This window comes from Bufo bufo, chromosome 2, assembly GCF_905171765.1.
Source record: "Bufo bufo chromosome 2, aBufBuf1.1, whole genome shotgun sequence".
Classification (NCBI taxonomy): Eukaryota; Metazoa; Chordata; class Amphibia; order Anura; family Bufonidae; genus Bufo; species Bufo bufo.
This window is the reverse complement of record NC_053390.1, coordinates 484779183-484806173: the sequence shown is the minus strand read 5'-3', so window position 1 is coordinate 484806173 and position 26991 is coordinate 484779183. Positions and strand designations below refer to the sequence as shown.

Below are 26991 nucleotides of genomic sequence, written 5' to 3'. Positions count from 1 at the left end.
CGGAACTGCCAGATCACATTGCTGCAAGTGTGAAAGAAACCTTAAAGGGAACCGATCACCTGGATTTTGTGTATAGAGCTGAGGACATGGGTTGCTGGATGGCCGCTAGCACATCTGCAATATCCAGTCCCCATAGCTCTATGTGCTTTTATTGTGTAAAAAAACAGATTTGATACATATGCAAATTAACCTGAGACGAGTCCTGTCCCTGACTCATCTCAGGGTCAGGACTCATCTCAGGTTAATTTGCATATGTATCAAATTGTTTTCTTTCCACAATAAATGCACACAGAGCTATGGGGACTGGGTATTGCGGATGTGCTAGCGGCCATCTAGCAACCCATGTCCTCAGCTCTATACACAAAATCCCGGTGACAGGTTCCCTTTAATCCAATAAATGGCGCTGTGTATGAGGAAAATGATGCTAGTCTGCAGAATGTAAGGCATAATACTGTGAATCCAATAGACAGTGCTGTGCATGAGAAGAACTTTATGCTAATCTGCATGATGTAAGGCATAAGAATATGAATCCAATAGATGGTGGTGTCCATGAAGAAAATGATAATAGTCTGGCAGACTGTAGGACAATAAGACTATGTATCCAATAGATGGCGCTGTTTCATGATGGAAAGTAGGCCTAATCTGCATAATATAGGGCAATAAGACTGTCTTTCACATGTGCTATGTCTTTCATATTTATGCAAATTAGTTGACATAACAAAACAGTATAGAAGGGTTATTAAATATATATTAGAACAATTAGAAAGCCCGTAATTTTTATGCCAGCCTTCCTAAGCAGTTCGAAAAGAATTAGCTAGCAATAATAAAAAAAAAAAATATATATATATTTTGTCACCCTAATGATAAAGATTTAGGTGCATGGTCCCCCAAGCTATCCAAGAGCTCTCAGGCAACTTTGAGACTTACTGAACTCTCAGTTAGATGAGAGATGGTTTTAAATGTCTCATAGTGCACCAGGCTGCCATTGTAAGGTATCCGGTTACCTGTTTTATGAATAGGTGCTGGCTTGCAGTTATACCCGGCTTTTTGGCATATAGCCTGTGTGTTTATTTGTTCTGTGTTATAAATAATGTTTTTAAATAATTAAAACTATTTAAAAGGTATATAATAATAAAAAATAATATATAACTATTTAAAAATTAAGCTTAAAAAATCCATAAGATATAACTTAATGTGTTTTAAAAAAGAGGTAGATATAATTTAGTTAAGACAGTTTTGTAACATTTGCACAAAAATGACACACGAACGCCGCCTACGTCACTTCCGGAGCGCTCGGACATGACGTCACACATATGCACCCTCAGGCGCCGGGCGAGCAACCCTGCCTGAAGCCTCAGTTAGGCCAGGAGGGAGCCGTCGCCCATGGGACCAGGCCCCGGATACAACCGGAGTGAGTATACCCCACACACCCCTGCCCCAGCGTTAGTAGTGGGATCCGTCGGAGGGCAGGGCGGATGCCATGGCAGGATGCCAGTGATTTTCTCAGTAAAAACAATAAAAACTTCCTTGTGGTTCCTAGCTTCAGCTCCCTGCATACAGGGAGACCTTTCTCTGCCGTGTCCTCTGTAGGGACAGGAAACACTGGTGTTGGTTGTGGGAAGGGGGTATTTAACCTTTAATATAAGATTGGCACACTCATACATGCGGAGCCCCACAGAGTTTAAACAATTTATTATAACTGTACTTGGTTAAAATATAATAAAATACAATAAAATACCTTTATGAATAAAATGTATAAGAAAAAATTAAACAGTAGATTCAGTTATTTCTATATTGTTCTAGTTTACTTATTGCAGATACTGATGATATCCGAAATAAGTATAAATGCCCTGGATATGACTTAGTTACATATGAATATATCTCTTGTGGACCTATTAGTTCTGTGTCTGGATCATATAATCACATATCAGGCTCAATAGTAACTGTCTGCTGAATTTCAACAGTAAATCGCCAACATACATATATAACACTTCTTATTTGCGTAGTCCATACACTTCCCAGATAGTCTGTGGTCAGTTTCTCATGAGAAGCCTCTCATGGACTTTCATTAGAATTTTCAAGAGTGGTCCGAATTTTTTTTTTCGAAATGATCCGAAAAAAAAGGTTTTATCCGAAAGATGTTGTCTACCCAGACTTGCAATTATATTGGCATTCGAAAAAACAGCATCACAGAATCAGTGTAAAAGATCACATACGAAATTCTCCATAAGCAAAACTACTGTACTGGTGTTTTCGCAAGATGTACGTTAGAGTTATAGTCAATTACCAATAACCCACAGTTGGGGGCTTACCTTTCCTTTTTGTTCAGGCTGTTTTTTTTGGTCAGAGGTAGTTAGTTCCGATTGCAGGCCGGCGTCCCGGTTTTGCTATGTCGGTTTTCAATACTCTATATTTCGCATGGGATGTTCCCAGTAATCACTTCCAGCTGGTTTAGAGGTAGGTGTATGCAAAAAGCCTCTCTTTCTTTGATCCTCGATATCCTTGTTAACAGTGCACTGTTTGATCGGGGGTTCAAGTCCTTTCAGGGTGAAACTTATGCAGACGGCATTTCGAGGATACTCTCTCCCTTTCTCAGTGGCATCACCCCCGGCAAGTGAATGGTGGGTTTTTATATCCTTCAGTGATCTTGTAAGAAAAAGGATCATGGGAAAAGGAGGATGGTATCATGGAAAAACCAGTACCATGAAAGAGAAGGAGTATGGATTCCTTTAATATGATCCTTCACATACATGGTTATTTTCTCAATGTTTGAAGGTGTTTCTTGTTACTCTAACTGTCTATAGTTGTTTCAAAGTTCATAGACAATATCATTTAGTCAATTTTCAAGTATTTTCGTGCATGCGGTTTTTTTATGCGGTTTTTTTTTCCGTTTTTTCTTGTGATGCGGTTTTTTCTCTATTGATGCGTTTTTTTTGATATTTTGTTGATTTGTTCATACTGAATCAACTATCAAATTTTTAAAAAATCATTTGCTAAATCCAGTTATAAGGCGATTTCTGGTGGTGATCTTTCAAAATCATTAACTTCAAAGTTGAATTAAGTGGTGGTATGTCAGACACATTCAGGGAAGGATCAGGGACGCACACCCATGATCCAAGGGGATCACAGTGCTGAAAAACAGCCCTGACATGTGATTCCCCGTGGACACACGGGCGTACGGCCCTATATCTATAGAAATCCCAAAATTTCCAGCTCTGAGTTTAGCCCCATTGGCATCATGCTCCCAAAATCATAAATACGCCTAGATTCAGCTCTCGACATTTTTTCTATGTGATTTCCCCCCCTCCAGTGTAGGTCTATCTTCTCCAGCACCATAAAAAATATTTTTGGCCCAATGGGAGCGTGAGGTCATAGATCCCAAGCTTGGGGGCGACTGGTCCCTATGGCGGCGCTACATCGACGATGTCATTTTTTATTTGGAGAGATGGTGAGAATGGACTGCAACAATTTATACAGGATCTCAATAAAAATCCATATAACTTGTGTTTTACGGCAGGCATAAATAGAGAGAAGGTAGATCCTCCTATATATACAAATAATAAAATAAATACCTGTGTAACACCTATCACAAACCATCATCCACAAATGGATTTATTCTTTTCTCTAGCTGCCACTTGCCACAGTGGCTCATAATGTCCCCCCCGCCGTTTATAGGCGCAACTGTACCGAAAATGAAAATTTTGAGGAGGAAGCCACTAAAATGAGTTTGCAGTTTAGAGAGAAGAATTATCCTGTGAAAATACTTGGACGCATTGGGAAAAGTGAGACAGCTGGACAGAAAATCCTTTTTTGGAACCAAAACCCCCACAGGACTTTGACAAAAAATCTGAGTTCAGAATAATCCTGCCTTATAATGCTCAATCAAGACAAATATCACAGTTGATTAAACGAAATTGGCATCATGTATTATATGATAAAACAATTGGCCCTATATTACCGCCCAACCCACTCATTACTTATACCAAGGCTCCCAAATCTGGGTATACAGATAGCTCCCTCAAAAAAAGATAAAAAGAAAAAAAAAAACATATCAGGTTTGGTTGAACCCTAATGGTTTCTTTAGATGCGAAACGTGCAATAGGAATGTAGGAAAACAAAATTTCCCAAAAAAACAACGGAAATTTCCTCAACCCCAGAACGCCTTCTCGATGACTGTAAAACAATCCCTGACATGTAACTCCCTCCAGTGTGGTCTATCTAATCCAGTGCCGTTGTCCCAAACAGTATATTGGCCGAACTAAAAGACAGCTTAAAGTTAGAATATCAGAACATCTCAATAATATTACAAAAGGATGTGAAAACAAACCCACTATCCAAACATTTTAAAGAGATGCAAACAAAAGCTGCACAGGCCTGTCATTTATGGCTCTGGAGAAGATAGACATACACTGAGAGGGGGGAAAATCACATAGAAAAAAGTCGAGAGCTGAATCTAAGCCGTATTTATGATTTTTGGGGAGCATGAATGCCAATGGGGCTAAACTCAGAGCTGGAAATTTTTTGGAATTTCTATAGATATAGCCGTACGCCCGTGTGTGTCCACGGGGAATCACAGTGTCAGGCTTGTTTTGTTTTTCAGCACTGTGATCCCCCCTGGATCATGGGTGTGCGTCCCCTGATCCGTCCCTGAGATGTTCTGACATACCACCACTTAATTCAACTTTGAAGTTAATGATTTTGAAAGATCAACCAGAAATCGCCTTATAACTGGATTTAGCAAATGATTTTTTAAAATTATATGATATACAGTTGATTCAGTATGAACAAAATACAACAAATATCAAAAAAAAATGCATCTATTAGAGAAAAAAACCGCATCACAAGATAATAACGCAAAAAAAAAACGCATGCACGAGAAATACTTGAAAATTGGACAAAATGATATGGTCTATGAACTTTTGAAACAACTATAGACAGAGTAACAAGAAACACCTTCAACATTGAGAAAATAACCATGTAGTGAAGGATCCATATAAAGGAATCCATACTCCTCTCTTTCATGGTACTGGTTTTTTCCATGATACCATCCTCCCTTTTCCCATGATCCTTTTTCTTACAAGATCACTGAAGGATATAAAAACCCACCATTCACTTGCAGGGGGTGATGCCACTGAGGAAAGGGAGAGTTATCCTCGAAATGCGTCTGGCATTAGTGTCACCCCTGAAAGACTTGAACCCCGATCAAACAGTGCACTGTTAACAAAGGATATCAAGGAATCAAGAAAGAGGCTTTTTGCATACACCTACCTCTAACCAGCTGGAAGTGATTACTGGAAACACATCCCATGCGAAATATAGAGTATTGAAAAACCGACATAGTAAAGACCGGGACGCCGGCCTGCAATCGGAACTAACTACTCGGGAAAAAAAACAGCTGAACAAAAAGGAAAGGTAAGCCCACAACTGTGGGTTATTGGTATTGACTATAACTCTAACGTACATCTTGCGAAAAACACCAGTACAGTTTTTGCTTATGGAGAATCTTCGTATGCTATCTTTTACACTGATTCTGTGATGCCGTTTTTTCGAATGCCAATATAATTGAAAGTCTGGGTAGAAAAATCTTTCGGATAAACCTTTTTTTCGGATAATTTCGGAAAAAAATTCGGACACTCTCGAAAATTCAAATGAAAGTCCATGAGAGAATTCTCATGAGAATACTAACCACAGACTATCTGGGAAGTGTATGGACTACGGCAAATAAGAAGTGTTATATATGTATGTTGGAGATTTACTGTTGAAATTCAGCAGACAGTTACTAATGAGCCTGATATGTGATTAATATGATCCAGACACAGAACTAATAGGTCCACAAGAGATATATTCATATGTAACTAAGTCATATCCAGGGCATTTATACTTATTTCGGATATCATCAGTATCTGCAATAAGTAAACTAGAACAATATAGAAATAACTGAATCTACTGTTTTAATTTTTTCTTAGACATTTTATTCATAAAGGTATTTTATTGTATTTTATTATATTTTAACCAAGTACAGTTTAAAATAAATTGTTTAAACTCCGTGGGCTCCGCATGTATGAGTGTGCCAATCTTATATAACAGTTATTTTAATTGGAAGGGTGAAATCATCAGGATTGTGCACCTCCTGGGTTGTGGGGTCAGTGGAGCTATTTCAAAGATATCTATTTGGTATTTAAAGAGGACCTCTCTTCCACCTGTATAAATCGTTGTTAACTGGAGTATGCTGCCCCTTTAGAGGCGGAGCCCGGGGATATCACTGCACTTACTATTATCCCCCGGGGCGCCCGCTCCGTTTCTCCTGTTTACTAGGCCTCCGGTTCCTTTGCTTCTCTTCTAAGTTATAGTAGGCGGGTCGTCTCTTGTCCTGTGGGCGTCCCCTACTCCTAGGCTGCAGCGGTGGCCCCTTCGCAGCGCACTGCTTCACGCCTGGGAGTAAAAAAACCTCCCAGGCTGTGAGCTGTGCGCTGCGATTGGGCCAGCGCTGCAAGCCTAGGAGAAGGAGACGCCCAAGGACAAGAGAAGACCCGCCTACTATAACTTAAGAAGCAAAGTACCGGAGCCTAGAACGGGAGACGGAGCGGCGCCCGGGGATAATAGTAAGTGCAGTGAGATCCCCGGGCGCCGCTCTATATGGCAGCATACTCAGTTAACATCGTTTATACAGGTGAAAGGTCCTCTTTAACCTTTCTCTGTTCCTGCCCCTACAGAGGTCAGGGGTCAATCTCCTTGTATGCCATCGTGATGATGCTATGGAAAAGATTATTTTCCCTTTTAATCGATAGTAATTTATATACAATGATAACCTCTCACTTTTAATTACAAATTTTTTTTAACCACTTACCGCTAAGCTATTGCCGAAAGACGTCATCTCTGCGGCGCTCCCAGGCTACGCTAACGCCGATGGGCGTCATCTCGTGTGAGCCGAGATTTCCTGTGAACGCGCGTTCACAGGAACGCGTAGTGCACAAGTTCATCTGCAGCCTGCCGGCCGCGATCATTGGCTGGCAGGCTGTCGATTTTTGAATCGACGAATGAAATGGTTATATCAGACGCTATTTTGAAAATAGCGTCTGATATAACTGCTGCCTGGTCTTCTGGTGGTCCCTTTCGCTTGGATCGACCACCAGAGGACACAGGCAGCTCAGTAAGTAGCACCAAACACCACACTACACATTAGATATTACCCTGTCATTTATTAACCCCTTATTTAGCACCTGATCGCCCATATTAGACTCCCTGATCACCCCCTTGTCCACCCCCCTGTCATTGATAACCCCCCCCTGTAAGGGTCCCTCATCACCGCCAGTTAGTTAGCCACTTGTTAGGTAGTTAGCGCCCAGCCCACCGCAGTCACCGATTAGTCGCTGATTAGCGTCATCGCTGTCGCTAATCAGCACTAGTACTGTATAGTATCTGTAAGTGATCAATACTGATCGCAATCAGATCTATATCTAAGTACATTAGGGTCACCTTAGGTTCTACAAAAAACACAGTGTTCGCCCGATTAGGCCTGATCTTGTGCGCACACTTGCGTTCAGTCCGCCACCGCTGCAGTGACAGATTTTTTTTTTCTGATCACTGCAAAAACACAGTAAAATCGCTGCGCCGCTATAAAGATCACTTTTGAGCTTTTTGAAACTTTATCAATTTCCGCTAACTTGTGCCAAAAAAAAAACATTTCTTTGAACTCGCCATGCCCCTCATTGAATACCTTGGGGTGTCTTCTTTCCAAAATGGGGTCACATGTGGGGTATTTATACTGCCCTGGCATTTTAGGGGCCCTAAAGCGTGAGAAGAAGTCTGGGATCCAAATGTCTAAAAATGCCCTCCTAAAAAGGAATGTGGGCCCCTTTGCGCATCTAGGCTGCAAAAAAAGTGTCACACATGTGGTATCGCCGTACTCAGGAGAAGTTGGGGAATGTGTTTTGGGGTGTCATTTCACATATACCCATGCTGGGTGAGATAAATATCTTGGTCAAATGCCAACTTTGTATAAAAAAATGGGAAAAGTTGTCTTTTGCCGAGATATTTCTCTCACCCAGCATGGGTATATGTAAAAAGACACCCCAAAACACATTGCCCAACTTCTCCTGAGTACGGCGATACCACATGTGTGACACTTTTTTGCAGCCTAGGTGGGCAAAGGGGCCCACATTCCAAAGAGCACCTTTAGGATTTCACCGGCCATTTTTTACAGATTTTGATTTCAAACTACTTCTCACGCATTTGGGCCCCTAAAAGGCCAGGGCAGTATAACTACCCCACAAGTGACCCCATTTTGGAAAGAAGACACCCCAAGGTATTCCGTGAGAGGCATGGCGAGTTCCTAGAATTTTTTATTTTTTGTCACAAGTTAGCGGAAAATGATGATTTTTTTTTTGTTTTTGTTTTTTCTTACAAAGTCTCATATTCCACTAACTTGTGACAAAAAATAAAAACTTCCATGAACTCACTATGCCCATCATGAAATACCTTGGGGTGTCTTCTTTCCAAAATGGGGTCACTTGTGGGGTAGTTATACTGCCCTGGCATTTTAGGGGCCCAAATGCGTGGTAAGTAGTTTGAAATCAAAATGTGTAAAAAATGGCCTGTGAAATCCGAAAGGTGCTCTTTGGAATGTGGGCCCCTTTGCCCACCTAGGCTGCAAAAAAGTGTCACACATGTGGTATCGCCGTACTCAGGAGAAGTTGGGGAATGTGTTTTGGGGTGTCATTTTACATATACCCATGCTGGGTGAGATAAATATCTTGGTCAAATGCCAACTTTGTATAAAAAAAATGGGAAAAGTTGTCTTTTGCCGAGATATTTCTCTCACCCAGCATGGGTATATGTAAAAAGACACCCCAAAACACATTTCCCTACATCTTCTGAGTACAGCGAAACCACATGTGTGACCCTTTTTGCAGCCTAGGTGAGTAAAGGGGCTGAAAGTCCAACGAGTACCTTTAGGCTTTACAGGGTTGCTCACAATTTAGCCCCGCCCAAAATGCCAGAACAGTAAACACACCCCACAAATGACCCCATTTCGGAAAGTAGACACCCCAAGGTATTCACTGAGGGGCATAGTGAGTCCGTGGGAGATTTTTATTTTTTTTTGCCAGAAGTTAGCAATAATGGAAACTTTATTTATTTTTTTCCTCACAAAAGTGTCATTTTCCGCTAACTTGAGAAAAAAAAATTAAATCATACATAAACTCACCATGCCCCTCCGCGAATACTTTGGGGTGTCTTCTTTCTAAAATGGGGTCATTTGGGGGGTATTTATACTATCCTGGCATTCTAGCACCTCAAGAAACATGACAGGTGTTCAGAAAGACAAAGCTGCTTCAAAATGCGGAAATTCACATTTTTGTACCATAGTTTGTAAAGGCTATAACTTTTGCGTAAACCAATAAATATACACTTATTGGATTTTTTTTTATCAAAGACATGTAGCACAATAAATTCTGACACAAACTTGTATAGAAATGTAATTATATTTGAACAAGTTAACCAGAGAAAGTTAAAAATGCACTTTTTTGAGAAAATTGCGGTCTATTTTGATTAATATCAGAAAAACTAAAAATCTCAGCAGCAATCAAATACCACCAAAAGAAAGCTGCATTTGTGAGAAGAAAAAGGAGGTAAAATTAATTTGGGTGGCAAGTTGCATGACCGAGAAATAAACCGTTAAAGTTGTGAAGTGCAGATTTGTAAAAAAGGGCCTGGTCACTAGGGGGGTATAAACATGTGGTCCTTAAGTGGTTAAGAGAAAAATGTTTCATTTTCACAGCCAAGTCTTTCTAAGTTCTATGAAACGGCTGTTGGCTCAAAATGCTCACTGGACCCCCTCATAAAAATCCTTGATGGGTGTTTACAAAATCAGGTCACTTCTTGGGTGGTTTCTACTGTACATGTACCTCAGAGTCTCTTCCAATGCAACATGGAGCCCAAATACTATTTCAGCAAAATCTGCCCTCCAAAAGCCATAGGACGTTCCTTTTGTTCTAAGCCCTGTAGAGTGCCTATTTACAAACACATATGGAGTGTTGCTGTATTCAGGAGAAATTTTGCGCTTTTTCTCCTTTTACCCCTTGTGAAAATGGATTTGGGGCTAAAGCAACATTTTATTGAAAAAAATTTTAATTATTAATTCGGAATACCTGAAGGTTTAAGAAAGTCTATAAATTGAGTTTTGAGTAATTTGTGGGGTGTTTCTAAAATTGTGCAATTTATGGGTGTTTTATGTTACTTCAGAACAAAATTAGTCCTTATTCAGTTCTGGAAAGGTTCTTAAAAACTTCAAAATTATTTCTAAAATTATAGGATATTTAACGTCTGTAGAGGGAAGGGTTAGATTTGAATATATATGTCCAGTGTGTGTATATATATATATATATATATATATATATATATATATATATATATATATATATATATATATATATATATATATATAGGCCCTGTATGGCCAGAGGGGTGAAGGTCATAGTGTTATGTGTGTGTATATGTGGATATGTCTCTATGCCCCTGTATTTACACACATGTCCATATATACTTATATTAGAGTTGGGTATATAATATATATATATATATATATATATATATATATATATATATATATATATATATATATATATACACAGGGAGTGCAGAATTATTAGGCAAATGAGTATTTTGACCACATCATCCTCTTTATGCATGTTGTCTTACTCCAAGCTGTATAGGCTCGAAAGCCTACTACCAATTAAGCATATTAGGTGATGTGCATCTCTGTAATGAGAAGGGGTGTGGTCTAATGACATCAACACCCTATATTAGGTGTGCATAATTATTAGGCAACTTCCTTTCCTTTGGCAAAATGGGTCAAAAGAAGGACTTGACAGACTCAGAAAAGTCAAAAATAGTGAGATATCTTGCAGAGGGATGCAGCACTCTTAAAATTGCAAAGCTTCTGAAGCGTGATCATCGAACAATCAAGCGTTTCATTCAAAATAGTCAACAGGGTCGCAAGAAGCGTGTGGAAAAACCAAGGCGCAAAATAACTGCCCATGAACTGAGAAAAGTCAAGCTGCCAAGATGCCACTTGCCACCAGTTTGGCCATATTTCAGAGCTGCAACATCACTGGAGTGCCCAAAAGCACAAGGTGTGCAATACTCAGAGACATGGCCAAGGTAAGAAAGGCTGAAAGACGACCACCACTGAACAAGACACACAAGCTGAAACGTCAAGACTGGGCCAAGAAATATCTCAAGACTGATTTTTCTAAGGTTTTATGGACTGATGAAATGAGAGTGAGTCTTGATGGGCCAGATGGATGGGCCCGTGGCTGGATTGGTAAAGGGCAGAGAGCTCCAGTCCGACTCAGCCGCCAGCAAGGTGGAGGTGGAGTACTGGTTTGGGCTGGTATCATCAAAGATGAGCTTGTGGGGCCTTTTCGGGTTCAGGATGGAGTCAAGCTCAACTCCCAGTCCTACTGCCAGTTTCTGGAAGACACCTTCTTCAAGCAGTGGTACAGGAAGAAGTCTGCATCCTTCAAGAAAAACATGATTTTCATGCAGGACAATGCTCCATCACACGCGTCCAAGTACTCCACAGCGTGGCTGGCAAGAAAGGGTATAAAAGAAGAAAATCTAATGACATGGCCTCCTTGTTCACCTGATCTGAACCCCATTGAGAACCTGTGGTCCATCATCAAATGTGAGATTTACAAAGAGGGAAAACAGTACACCTCTCTGAACAGTGTCTGGGAGGCTGTGGTTGCTGCTGCACGCAATGTTGATGGTGAACAGATCAAAACACTGACAGAATCCATGGATGGCAGGCTTTTGAGTGTCCTTGCAAAGAAAGGTGGCTATATTGGTCACTGATTTGTTTTTGTTTTTGTTTTGTTTTTGAATGTCAGAAATGTATATTTGTGAATGTTGAGATGTTATATTGGTTTCACTGGTAAAAATAAATAATTGAAATGGGTATATATTTGTTTTTTGTTAAGTTGCCTAAAAATTATGCACAATAATAGTCACCTACACACACAGATATCCCCCTAAAATAGCTAAAACTAAAAACAAACTAAAAACTACTTCCAAAAATATTCAGCTTTGATATTAATGAGTTTTTTGGGTTCATTGAGAACATGGTTGTTGTTCAATAATAAAATTAATCCTCAAAAATACAACTTGCCTAATAATTCTGCACTCCCTGTATATATATATATATATATATATATATATATATATATATATATATGCCCCAATTGTCTTATATGTACTTATACATGTGGCCAGTTATGTCCCCCAGTCACGGCGCCCCCCCCCCCCCCCCCTACTCCTGCATACCTGCGGGTGATGGCACCAGATGGCTGGATTGTCCAGCTTCTGGTCACTTCAGAAGATCAATAGATCCTTTTGAAACATCCCCAGCAGGGCTCCCCCACCTTCTGTTTAGGGACTGTTTATGACATGGGTGTGTGCGTGGTGCCATGGTGTCATTGTCTGTACAGATTCTGAGCCTCAGGGGGCCAGTCAGTTATCTGCTGCAGTCTGAGTGCATGCATTCCGTCACACGCACACGATGATGTCATATCCCTGCACCTTGGATGGAGGAGGGGGGGAAGTGGGGGAGTGAGAGTGACTTATATATCAGTCCAAGACAAAGGGAAGGGCTCTTGGAACTGGACTACAAACAGAGACACATGGGAACAGCTCCCTAAAGGAAGAGAGGCAGAGCCCCACATGCCCCTGGAGATGGCTGAGTAACCCTTTCCCTCCAGACCTCTAATACCCCTGCCCTGATTTACCCCTATTCACCCCTGGCCTGCATTGGGTTAACCCTAACCCCTGCATTTAACCCCTGCATTCCATGTGTGCAGCCCCAGCATACCCTTGCTGGGCTGTATTGACCCTTGATATCCTGGTCCCCTGCAATAGCCCCACTACCCCTCACCCAGGTAACCCCTGGTATCCAACCCTGCGTTCACACCTTTATGTCCATCATCCCCTGCACTGTGATTATCCCTACATTGCAGTGATTGTGTGGTTTACAGCCCCGCTTTAACCCTTGCATTCCTGGGCTGTATTGACCCTGTATTCCCTGAACCTGTACTTATGGCTACATCCCTGGCCTGCAAGTATTATCCCTTGCAGTGCCACCATTTACCCTTTCTACCCCGTAGGGACATTGAGTAGCCAGGCGGGTGGGTTGCTGCTAATGAATGTATGTAAGTGTATTGTATAGATAGTGTGTGGGGTGGAATTGGGAATTGTGTAGTGTAGTGTAGTATTATCTGTGTTGTAGGTGTTTATTGTAATAATCTTACTGTACTGTGATGTGTGTGTCTATATGTATATATATCTATAACCATTGATCTATAGATATATATATATGATATAGTGTATTAGTAGACTATAGTAATATTTATTAGATTTATTTTAAGTTTAAACCACTCTCTAAAATTGTATTTCCTAGAAACCTCTCAAATACTTAAAGGGAGTCTGTCACCTCCATATGGCCATATACAGTGCTTACATGGCTCTGTAGCACACCTATACAGGATTGTAATGGTACCTTTGTCTTTGGACTTGCACCAGCAGGAAAAACGAAGTTTAATTCATATGCAAATGAGCACTCGCAAGTGCCTAGGGGCGGCGTTCAGTGTGTAAGTGCCCAGGCTGCTCTGCCTTCTTTTCACTTTACTCCTCCCCAGCCTCGGTCTTTGCCCGCCCTCCAAGTCCGGACCTATCGATGAGGCAAGAGACTTGGAGGGCAGGCAAAGGCAGAGGCTGGGGAGGAGTAAAGTGAAAAGGCAGAGCAGCCTGGGCACTTACACACTGAACGCCGCCCCTGGGCACTTGCGAGTGATCATTTGCATATAAATTAAACTTCGTTTTTCCTGCTGGTGCAAGTCTAAAGACAAAGACAAAAGGTACCATTACAATCCTGTATAGGTGTGCTACAGAGCCATGCAAGCACTGTATATGGCCATATGGAGGTGACAGACTCCCTTTAAAAAATTACCTATTACCTGTTTTACCTCTGATAAAGTTGAAGCAATGTAATATACAGTAGCAAGAAAATATTCCAGCAATTTTTTTTTGTAACATGATTACTGTGTAACTTACTTTTTGTGTGTGTCCATTCAGCACGTTGGTTGCAGATAAGGTACTGCTCTCTTCTGTAGTATTAAAAAGACAGAAAAAAAACTTGATAAATCTAAATCCAATCTTAAACTGAGAGACATTGCAAGAGAATGCAAATAAAACAATGCAACTGGTAACAATATTTCCAGAACCAAAGTAAGAGGTGGGCACGTAGGCTTCCCAAATACGAAAGAGCCAAAAACTAAAAGCAGTGTAAAAAAGGGAATAAACTCAACATGTTTGAGCTGCCCATAATCTATGGTACCTGGGCGAGTGCACCACCAGTGTATTTAAAGGGAGTCTGTCACATCATTTTCACTAATATAACAGCATTGCCACTCAGAAGTTTATGAAAGTATTCCAAACATACTGTAATTTGGTTATTTATTAAATGTCCAGAAAAAGCGGAAAAAAAGCTCCCATGTGCCATGTTAGGCAGACCTTGCTGTTCAAAGTACCCAAGCTGCGTGGACTTTGCTGTTCAAAGTGCCAAGTCTGCCGGCTCTACTCCTCCCCATATCCTCTCCCCTGATGTTACAGCGAAGCATCTCAAAATGCAGCTAAATGTAGCTTTCACCTCTGCTGACAAACAGGCAATTATCAGGAATGGATACTTCATACCTAATAATTGCCTACACTTTCAGACAGTGTAAAAGGGCCTTTGTTAGTCAAAGCTAAGAATAAAGGCCGGCAAAGCTCTTGTAATTCTCCCCCTCCACCCCAAAAAAAATCAACACAAAAAAAAAAAATCTTCTTATGTGTCTTTTTTATTTGCTCATTTCATTAGATATCATATCACTAGGGATGAGCAAATCGACTTCGGATGTCTAGATGCGTGCCTGGACATGTCTAGAGGCCCGCATAGCGAGCCCCTTTTGTGTCTGTGATTCCGGTGTATAAACCGACCTTTTTATGGGCTCAGTACAACTAATTTCTAACAGACCTTTTACATTCCACACAGATAATGGTTTCAATAGCTTTATTGATGGATAGACAAAGTACAGCACATAATGTAAAGAGATACAGAGTACGACTAATTTCTAACAGACCTTTTACATATAAATTTAAGCACGACTAATTCCACACAGATTATCACCAGGTTTGCACTGCGCATTGTTAAGTCCTCTATCTATCTATCCATCCATTTATCTATCCAACTGTCTGTTATCTATCTATATATCTATAAATCCGTATACCCAATTATCTAAGTTCAATCAATTTATCTATATATATATTTCTATCTACATATCTATGTATCAATTACCTATCGATCTATCTATCTATACTGTCTATTTACAGACATGTCAGGACATGTCCTAATATAAAGTCTATACATATATTTATGTATCTATGCATCTATCTGTTATCTATCTACGCCATATACCCCATCTATCTAAATTCTATATATTAATTTATCTACCTATCCTATCTATCAATTATCTATCTTTCTATCTACCTATCTATAGTCTATCTAGCCATCTATCTTCTATCTATCCATTTATCTAGCCAACTATCTATCTATGTATCTATCTATCCATATATCTGTTATCTATCTATCTATCTATCCATCCATGTATCCAGACAACTGTCTATCTATCTGTTATCTAGCTATGTATCTATACAGCCATATACCCAATCTATCTAAATTATATCTATCAATTTATCTACCTATCTATCCTATCAATTATTAATCTATCTTTCTATCTACCTATCTATAGTATATCTGTCCATCTATCTTATATCTATCAATCCATTTATCTATCCAACTATCTATGTATCTATCCATCTATCTGTTACCTATCTATCCATGTATCAGACAACTGTCTGTCTATCTATCTGTTATCTATCTATGTATCTATACAGCCATATACCTCATCTATCTAAATTATATCTATCAATTTATTTACCTATCTATCCATCATCCATCTATCCATGTATCCAGACAACTGTCTATGTATCTATCCATCTATCTGTTACCTACCTATGTATCTATACATCCGTATACACCATCTATCTAAATTCTATCTAACAATTTATCTGTCTATCAATTATCTATCTATCTTTTTATCTACCTATCTATAGACCATCTTTCCATCTATCTATCTATCTTTCCATCTATCTATCTATGGGAATAACTCTCAACGTCACTAACACTCTACTTGTTAATTTTGACAGCTTAAAAGACCTTATGTCGGATTACTCACGCAAACCCGAGACGCAGAAAACAATAGGTATAGAGCAAAACAGCATTTTCAGAAATAGAAGCGTTTGGCCATAGAGGCAAGACCGTGTCCTAAGATCCTATTTAAGAGCGACAGCAGCGGCACACAATTTTCCCTGGGGCTGATTCTATCTTTCCAATTATAAATATTGAGAAAAATAATAAATCCTTCAATCTAACTATCTATCTATAGGACTTTTTCCATGATCCATTATTAAATACAGTATGCCCCTGAAACATAGATAAATATTTTAATAAAAATCCTATAGACACCTATCAAGGTATTAAAACTAATAAAAATCCTAATAAATTCCTATAAAAATCCTATAAAACCCCTATCAAGCTATTAAAAACCTAATAAAAATTCTAACAACAACGTACAGAAATACGATGCAATGTTACACATGAATCTAAAGAGATGGTTTACTTTTACATATAAATTCAAGCAGTCATGTTACATCGGTGGTAATATCATAAATTACACAAGTTCCCACATCACATTCCCAGCCTCTAAAACTAATTTAATAAAATAATATCAATTTTATCTACGTATCTATCTATTATCTACCAATTTAACCTATAAAAATCCTATAAACCCCTATCAAGTTATTAAAACTAATAAAAATCCTAATAAATTCCTATAAAAAACTATAAAACCCCTATCAAGCTATTAAAACTAATAAAGAATCCTAATAAATACCTACGCAAAAACCTATAAAACCCCTATCAAGCTATTATAACTAATAGAAATCCTAATAAATTCCTATAAAAAGCCTATAATACCCCTATCAAGATATTAAAACTAATAAAAATCCTATAAAACACCTATCAAGCTATTAAAAACCTAATAAAAATCCTAATAAATTCCTATAAAAATCCTATAAAACATCTATCAAGCTATTAAAAACCTATAAATCCTAATATCTATGTATCTTTCTCTCTACAAATTATCTATCTATATTTCTACAATTATCTAACTATTTATCTATCTATTCATCATCTATCGATTATCTAGCTATCTATCAATCCATTTATCTATCCAACTGTCTATCCGTTATCCATCTTTGTATCTATACATCCGTATACCCCCAATCTATCTTTCTATCAATTATCTATCTATATTTTTATCTACCTATCTTTCTATCTATGGGTATAACTCTCAACGGCACTAACACTCGACTTGTTAATTTTGACAACTTGAAAGACCTTATGTCGGATTACTCACGCAAACCCGAGACGCAGAAAACAATAGGTATATAGAGCAAAACAGCATTTTCAGAAATAGAAGCGTTTGGCCATAGAGACAAGACCGTGTCCTAAGATCCTATTTAAGAGCGACAGCAGCAGCACACAACTTTCCCGTGAGCAGATTCTATTTTACCCCTTAGGCCTATTTCATAGCAGATTCTATGACAGAAATTCAACAGATCCACCCATCAGCTGTCGGTCAATTTCTACAAGCAACTAACAAATTTACAAAAATAGCAGTGTTTACACATTTGTTACAGGGCGCAGGCAGTATGTTGTACAACCAGCTGTAACAATGAAGAGCCGGAATAGAACGGTTATTTAAAATCTAAACAGCTATCAAAACAGGCCGAAACAAGTAGTATATGTGGTAGTCAGAAACATGACAATTAAATTTAAATAATTTCAGCATCCATTTTGACCCTATTTTTTGGTCACGACGGCCATTTTCTCAAATACCGCAAACATTTTGCAAAGTACGTCAGGGAATGTCCAAGCATGTTGAAGGCATGTTCTGGCATGTCCTAAGGGTTATTTAAGAGCTGCGAAAGCATTTTTGTTGTGTTAGGAAATTTGCTTTGTTACGTAATTATGTTTAATAAAAATCAAAGGCGTATGTGATTTAAGCAAAATATTTGATCACCGCATCTAGAGCAGATACGTAACATTTCTAATTGATACGTCTAACATTCTAAAACTAAATGACCAGCGGCACACAACTTTTTCGGGGGTCCGATAACATCTAGCAGACATAGTCGTCTTTTGTCCCGTCACATCCGCGGTGGATGTGACAGAAACAACAGAATTCTGTAACAAAGATATGTAAAACTTCAAAGTAAAGTTACAACGATAACCAAATTTTCTGTAACAAAGATATGTAAAACAAGCACCAAGTGATTTTATATAGTGTACGAAAATTAGACCACATGCGTAAAGCATGAAATATTTTGCTATATTATTTTGGACATTAGTGACTCTTTATCAGGTCATTGTCTTGAGATAACTACTAACTATGGTTATTCTCTTTGAGGAATATATACATTGGGATTAAATGTGACCTATGTTGTAATGTATTTGAGACATTTCATCATGTTGCACCACACGGTTTTTTATACAACTGCCCTCACAGTAAACTAAAAGTGCCTCATAGTTACTGCATGTATTCCCCCCATTATTTTGTTTTCTCTACTCCACCCCTTTACACATCCTAAAAAGGTTTTTATGGAAGTGATATGGGTGACATTAATTTACATGCCCATGACAAATGAGCCTTCATTCATATTGATGACAAATGAGGGCGAACACCATAACCCAGTATATAATTTTGGGCATTTTTGAGTTTATAATATTTGTCGATGTAATCATCTTGCCTAGGCAGGACAGCGGTGGATCGACATAGTCATAACATTGAAATTGGGGAGGACTATATATGCAGTAACCAGAAAGAGGCTCAAGATCGTTAATTGCTTCTTGGAACGCATGTGCGTTCCAGAGACCGGAAGTGCGGCACAGCATTGACTGTGCCAATTTGCTCCTAAGTGATCGGAGCATCCGCCCTGTGGAGCGCATGTGCGTTCCAATAACAGGAAGTGGGATCAACCAGGAAGCCATGTGAATCACCAACTATCCTTAGTGACCGGAGCATCCGCCCTGTGGAACGCATATGCGTTCCAATAACAGGAAGTGGGATCAACCCGGAACCTATGTGAAGTACCAATTAGGCTGTGGGCGCTAAGTGGTAGCACTTTAAATACAGCTGCAACATTAGTCATGCAACCGCCTACCAGGGGGAACATGAGCAGAGGGAAGGACTCCTTCATGTAAGTTGATCATTCCTCGGTCATTTTAACCACAAGCTTTGGAATTTTTTCTGGTGTTTATTCATCGTGTCAATTCAGTGTTAGCACCACTGGTGATTATAACTTTTGATTGTAGTGCGGGTCTTATCAAGATTCTTTGACAGGGGGATAACAGAAACAATATCCTGCTGGGATCTTCCCTACCATCGGAACTGTGAGTCAGCAATGACTATTGACTAACGATTTTACGTACATTTGGGTGATGAACACCAAACTGACCTTGGTATACCATTATTTTCTGCCCTATAGGATGCGGAGCATACCATCTGCTTTTGAAGGAGCACTACACAGGCACGAATATCAAAATGTGCATATAACTGGCCTGAAATGATGCTATCAAGCATATCTACTAGCCCGATTACATCCCCCTGCATCTATAAATTGTAGAGCGACTATCTTATTTTGTATATGCGACCTGGCTGTATGCCGGCACCTATCTTATAGTATTTTGTAATGTGACCTGGCTATATGTCAGTATTTATCTAGTTGCATCTATTTTTGTATAGACCAACAGTTTAACTACACCTCCTGATGAACCCATAGCACTGTCTAGGGGGAAACGCGTCGAGGTAGCTAATGTGTATGACTACAAAGTCAACCCAGACCAACTATATGTTTCGTATATGTCTGTACTTATGTATATTGTTTTTCTTGTTTTTTCACTCCATCCAGCTGATCTATATATTTGACAAATTTATTATCCTCACCTCATACCTGGGGTAATCTAGCACTATCCCCTTTTTGCACCCCTATAGGGATCTGTTAGGGGTAGTAATCTAGGTACGTGGACAGGGGGCCTCCACCATCAGGAGTCCTCCCTGGGCTGAGGTCCTAGGATAGGGGTAGATATAGGGACAATCATTCCCATACCCCAGGCTATTATTCCATGCTGGATGTGAATATCGGTTACATTTGTTTCTCTATATATTTTTTGATGTCATGTATAGTGGACCCAACTGGGATCCTTTAAAGGTATACCATTAAAATTATTATTTTAGGGGTTAGTTTTCTATGCTGGAGTTGGCGAAAATATAATTTACAGGACTCCCTGAACCGAACCAAGTTATCACTTCCCCCGGAAAACCTATCTGGGAGATCGACCTTTTGTTCAAGGCTGACCTGGTTCCCACCAGCGGCGCCAGACGCTAGAAATCTCTGACACAGTGCAACTAAATTACGGAGGTCTGCTACCTCCCAAGATAATTCTTGCATGAGATCAACCAGAGTATCAACAGCTTCCATTTTGCAAGGAGCAAGGGGAAAAAAATGACGGTATGGGCGGTTTATAATGTCACGGAAGGTGAGGGAAGGAAAGCAAACAAAACACAACAAAATTACACAAAACAGGCTAGGCCCCACAGCTAGGGAACAAGGAAAGGTGACCTTCTGACTATCCTTGAGCCCTTTCCCTGACTGCAACCAACATGAACAAATCTCGATTGTGGAAGTGCACTCAAACCTAATCCCTGCTGCAACTGATACAAACCCTCAGCTAGGGAGCAGGCGAAAAGACAACCGGTTCCTTGCACAGGATGAAGGAACCTGCGTCTACCTAAGGCCTAGCCAGAACAAACAACAGAAGGGAAGGAAGGAGGACTTAACTGAAGACAAACTGGGAGCAGGAGATCCACAAAACACCAGCAGAGAACTCCAGGAGAAACTATAAACCGCAAGGGCTATAGTGAGAGGCAGGAATAAATAGCATCACTAACAAACTAATGAGCAGAACCTGTGAGGGGGTGGGATCCTGCCCAAAGCCACAACAAAGCAATCTGTCAGATAGGTTCACGTGCAGCAAGTCTGAAAGATCTTCTCAGATTACTCACAGGGCAGGGCGTGACAGCATCTCTGGCTACGCCGCCTTACAGCGTGCGGCGTTCCACTCCGGCCGGTCTGCTTTTACAGCGAGGGAGGGGAGACAATACAGCGCTGAGTAAAAACCAGGCCGCCCGATGAACAGGGACGAGATTCACGATGAACTCCTCAGCCCAGCTTTGGTAAGCCAATCTTTTACATAATAAACTAAATAAAAATGAGCTGTAGCTTAAAATAAAAAATAAAAAGGCATTAACTCTTCAACTCCCCTCGGGAAGTCCTCGCTGTGTAGTGCCCCGTAGGAACAGGAAAACACTGAGGGGTGAGGGCTTTTAAACTCTCTCTGTGTATTTCTTGCCGCTACAGGGGTCAAGGGGTCAATCTCATCCGTTGCAGTCATGGTGGATGAAATGGAAATAAATATTATATATATTTATATTTATATATCTGAGTGTATGTATGTCCGCTAAAGGAATCCGCACCGTCAAATTTACAATCATGAAATTTGGCACATAGGTACATTGGTACAAAAAACAGAAAACAAACTTCATGTACTCGAATGTCCATGTAAATCACAATATGTGGGTAGAACCCTGAGGAAATTGAAGGGGTTCTGCACTTTGTTTAAACTGATGATCTATCCTCTGGATAGATAATCAGCTTCTGAATGGCAGGGGTCCGACACCCGGGATCCCTGCTGATCAGCTGTTTGAGAAGGCAGCGGCACGAACTTCTCACTGTTTACTGTTGGCCGAGTGACGTCACGACTTGTATCAACTGGCCTGGGCGGGGCTAAGCTCTATTTAAGGAAACTGAGCTTAGCCGCACCAGGGCCAGTGATACTAGTCGTGAGGTCACTGGGACTGCGGTAAACAGTGAGAAGGCCGCGGCGCTGCTGGAGCGCCGCTGCCATCTCAAACAGCTGATGGGCGGGGGTCCCGGGTGTCGGACCCACGCCGATCAGAAGCTGATGATCTATCCAGAGGATAAGATCATCAGTTTAAACAAAGTGCAGAACCCCTTTAAAAGTGAGGATAGGGGAACATCTTAGAAATATAAGAAAAGGTCTCGAAACCCAGTGTGTCAGCACATTTAAAAACTTTTAGTCACTGCAATCCGGCAGGGATGAAGTTTATGGGTGTGGAGCTGGTACGGAACAAATGGAGAGGTGGAGATCCAGTCGAGTACATAAATAAAAAGGAGACTGAGTGGCTATATCAGATGCGTACCTTGCAAACAGCAGGTCTGAATATAGAGTGGGATGTAAAAGCATCCTCTATGTATTAGATCTAATGTCCCTATGTATGAGCGTTTCCAATGGTAATGCCCATGTTAATAAACCGACAACCATAGTATAACATCAGAAAATGACATATATATACATTTTTGGGGAGCAGAAGTAGTAGCGTACTTCAGATCCAAAGTGTTAAAAACTTTTTCCTCAATGCCAAGTGTCTCGATATCACCTTGTTTTTAATAAAATAAATTATTTTTATTGTACTTACAAGATAAAAAACTTGCTTCATTCATATAAAAAACATAAAATCTCATAGCCCGACCCAGGTTTCGCATCGCTTCATCAGGGGCGTGTCACCGATTGTATTTAGTGCAAGTGCTTTTAAACCTCCCACTTGCAGCATCATATACGCCCGTTTTTTCTTTTTTCTTTATTTGCAGAATACCCTTTACACATTTAAAAAACAAATCTCCATCACCTCTAGTGATTTGCAAACATACATTCCTTAACCCCATAGGGACCGGGCTCATTTTCACCTTAAAGGGACACTGACAGGGCCAAAAAGCATATTAAGGTATATATATGACCGTACAGGTCTTATAAAGTGTATAAGAATCATTTAAGTATCCCCCCTGTCCACCTTATTAACTACAGTAATGTGAAGTTTTATCACCTGCTGGAATCGGGTTCAATCTGCCCAAGGGGCGGTGTTTCACCTCAGCTTGCGCCCAGCCAGCCTCGCCACAACTGCCGTTTGAAGCGCCGCCCAGCTCATCAATATTCACTTCGCTGGGCGGCTACTAGTGTCCCCGGCTATCTTCGGCGCATGCGCCCGGCACCCTCACTGACTGGGATCGCATCGCGCCTGCGCACAGTCTCATTCTCAGAGGCAGCCTCTGAGAATGAGACTGTGCGCAGGCGCGATGCGATCCCGGCCAGTGAGGGTGCCGGGCGCATGCGCCGAGGACAGCCGGGGACACTAGTAGCCGCCCAGCGAAGTGAATATTGATGAGCTGGGCGGCGCTTCAAACGGCAGTTGTGGCGAGGCTGGCTGGGCGCAAGCTGAGGTGAAACACCGCCCCTTGGGCAGATTGAACCCGATTCCAGCAGGTGATAAAACTTCACATTACTGTAGTTATAAGGTGGACAGGGGGGATACTTACATGATTCTTATACACTTTATAAGGACCTGTAAGGTCATATATATACCTTAATATGCTTTTTGGCCCTGTCAGTGTCCCTTTAGGAACAGGCCATTTTTTTGCTAATCTGACCAGTTTCACTTTATGTGTGATATAACTTTTAAAACGCTTTGGTTATCCAAGCAATTCAGAGATCGTTTTTTCGTCACATATTGTACTTCATGACACTGGTAAATGAGTCAAAAAAATTCATTTTTATTTATAAAAAAAAAAAAAAAAATTACCAAAAATTTTCAAAAATTTGCAAATTTCCAAGTTTCAATTTCTTACTTCTATATACATAGTAATACCTACAAAAATAGTTATTATTTACATTCCCCATATGTCTAACTTCATGTTAGGATCATTTTGGGAATGACATTGTATTTTTTGGGGATGTTACAAGGCTTAGAAGTTTAGAAGCAAATCTTGAAATTTTTCAGAAATTTTCAAAAACCCCACTTTCTAAGGACGAGTTCAGATCTGAAGTCACTTTGTGCGGCTTACATAATAGAAACCACCCCTCAAAAGGTATTCAAAACTGATTTTACAAACGTAGTTTAACCCTTTAGGTGTTCCACAACAGTTAATGGCAAATGGAGATAAAATTTCAGAATTTAGATTCTTTAGCAAATTTTCCATTTTAATCCATTTTTTTCCAGTAACAAAGCAAGGATTAACAGCCAAACCAAACTCAATATTTTTTGCCCCGATCTGTAGTTTATAGAAACACCCCATATATGGTAGTAAACTGCTGTATGGGCACACGGCAGGGCGCACAAGGAAAGGAACGCCATATGGTTTCTGGAAGGCAGATTTGGCTGTCCTTTTTTATTGACACCATGTCCCATTTGAAGAACCCCCGATGCACCCCTAGAGTAGAAATTCCATAAAAGTGGACAATATCTAAGAAGCTACACCCCTCAAGGTATTCAAAACTGATTTTACAAGCTTTATTAACCCTTTAGGCGTTCCATAAGATTTAATGGAAAATGGAGATAAAATTCAGAATTTAACTTTTTTGGAAGATTTTCCATTTTAATATATTTTTTTTCCAGTAACAAAGCAAGGGTTAACAGCCAAACAAAACTCAACATTATTACTCTGATTCTGCAGTTTACAGAAACACCCCATGTGTGGTAGTAAACTGCTGTACGGGCACACAGCAGGGTGCAGAAGGAAAAGAACGCAGTTTGGTTTTTGGAAGGAAGATTTTGCTGGATTGGTTTTTAGACACCATGTCCCATTTGAAGCCCCCTGGATGCACCCCTAGAGTAGAAACTCCCAAAAAAAGTGACCCCATTTTGGAGAATACGGGATAACGTCGCAGTTTTGTTGGTACTATTTTAGGGTACATATGATTTTTGGTTGCTCTATATTACACTTTTTGTGAGGACCGCGGCATGGAAGGGGTTAAACGGCTGACATGACACAGATGTCAGCCGTTTCAAGAAGAGTGTCAGCAATGTGCTGACACTCTGATAAAACCGCTCGGCCATCCTGAGAGAGGGGATGATTGGATCTGAAGTGCCCTGTGGGCTACAGAAACACCGTGTAATCGCACAGACATACAAGAGGAAGGATGCTTATGGGATTATACATCGCATGCAAGTACTAACCATAATTAAGACTGCGCGGAACTACTCTTTCTCTTTATAGTACCCATCGGTGTCCGGGAAGGTTTTAGACCGGATTTCATCTCTGTAGCACGATCATTCCTGAGATATTCCCAAAAAATGCAAATATGGCACCATTACATAACCTACATTAGCCAATAGAAGCCTGCAGGTCCTTAGTCTCCACATACACACAGTTTTACACCAGGTTTCCATAACCACCCAGCCATTTCCTTCACTGCTGTAGGTCAGCTTTAAAGGGGCAGGGTGTTGTGGATGACACTGTAAAGGGAGCGGAGTGCTGTGGGGGTCACAGTTAAGGGGATGGTCCGCTATGGTAGTCAGTGTTAAAGGGGCAGATTGCTGTTAAAGACCACTGTTAAGGGGGCAGGGTGTTGTGGAAATCACTGTTAAGGAGATGGGGGTACTGTGGAGGTCACTAATAAAGGGGTGGCCGCTGTGGAGGTCATGGTTAACCCACCTCCGGACCAGCCGAACGCAGCGACGCGTCCTGGAGGTGGTTGATTTGATTCCTCCTGGACGCATATACGCGTCCTCTCGCGAGACGCGTTCACAGGATCGGAAGGTAAGCGAGTGCATCTCCAGCCTGCCAGCAGCGATCGTTCGCTGGCAGGCTGGAGATGCGATTTTTTTAACCCCTAACAGGTATATTAGACGCTGTTTGATAACAGCGTCTAATATACCTGCTACTGGTCCTCTGGTGGTCCCTTTTGTTTGGATCGACCACAGAGGACACAGGTAGCTCAGTAATATGTAGCACCAAGCACCACACTACACTACACCCCCCCTGTCACTTATTAACCCCTTATTAACCCCTGATCACCCCATATAGACTCCCTGATCACCCCCTTGTAAGGCTCCATTCAGACGTCCGTATGATTTTTACGGATCCACTGATACATGGATCGGATCCGCAAAACACATACGGACGTCTGAATGGAGCCTTACAGCGTGAGCCTTAAAGCGTGAGAAGAAGTCTGGAATATAAATGTCTAAAAAATTTTACGCATTTGGATTCCGTGAGGGGTATGGTGAGTTCATGTGAGATTTTATTTTTTGACACAAATTAGTGGAATATGAGATTTTGTAAGAAAAAAAAAAATATTTCCGCTAACTTGGGCCAAAAAAAATGTCTGAATGGAGCCTTACAGGGGGGTGATCAATGACAGGGGGGTGATCACCCCATATAGACTCCCTGATCACCCCCCTGTCATTGCTCACCCCCCTGTAAGGCTGCATTCAGATGTCCGTATGTTTTTTACGGATCCACGGATACATGGATCGGATCCGCAAAACACATACGGACATCTGAATGGAGCCTTACAGGGGGGGTGATCACCCCATATAGACTCCCTGATCACCCCCCCTGTAAGGCTCCATTCAGACATTTTTTTGGCCCAAGTTAGCGGAAATATTATTTTTTTTTCTTACAAAGTCTCATATTCCACTAATTTGTGTCAAAAAATAAAATCTCACATGACTCACCATACCCCTCACGGAATCCAAATGCGTAAAATTTTTTAGACATTTATATTCCAGACTTCTTCTCACGCTTTAGGGCCCCTAGAATGCCAGGGCAGTATAAATACCCCACATGTGACCCCATTTCGGAAAGAAGACACCCCAAGGTATTCCGTGAGGGGCATATTGAGTCCATGAAAGATTTAAG

The 26991-nt window shown here is 40.5% G+C and overlaps 1 protein-coding gene across 1 annotated transcript in view; it reads right to left on the bottom strand.

Annotated features, from left to right (window-relative positions):
• The window catches only part of HMG20B (high mobility group 20B), a 311260-nt gene that overhangs the window by 217363 nt on the left and 66906 nt on the right, over positions 1 to 26991 (bottom strand). Inside the window, exon 6 of the mRNA XM_040417766.1 lies at positions 14107 to 14159. Coding sequence (XP_040273700.1) covers positions 14107 to 14159 — 53 coding nt within the window. The remainder of the gene's footprint in view (positions 1 to 14106; positions 14160 to 26991) is intronic.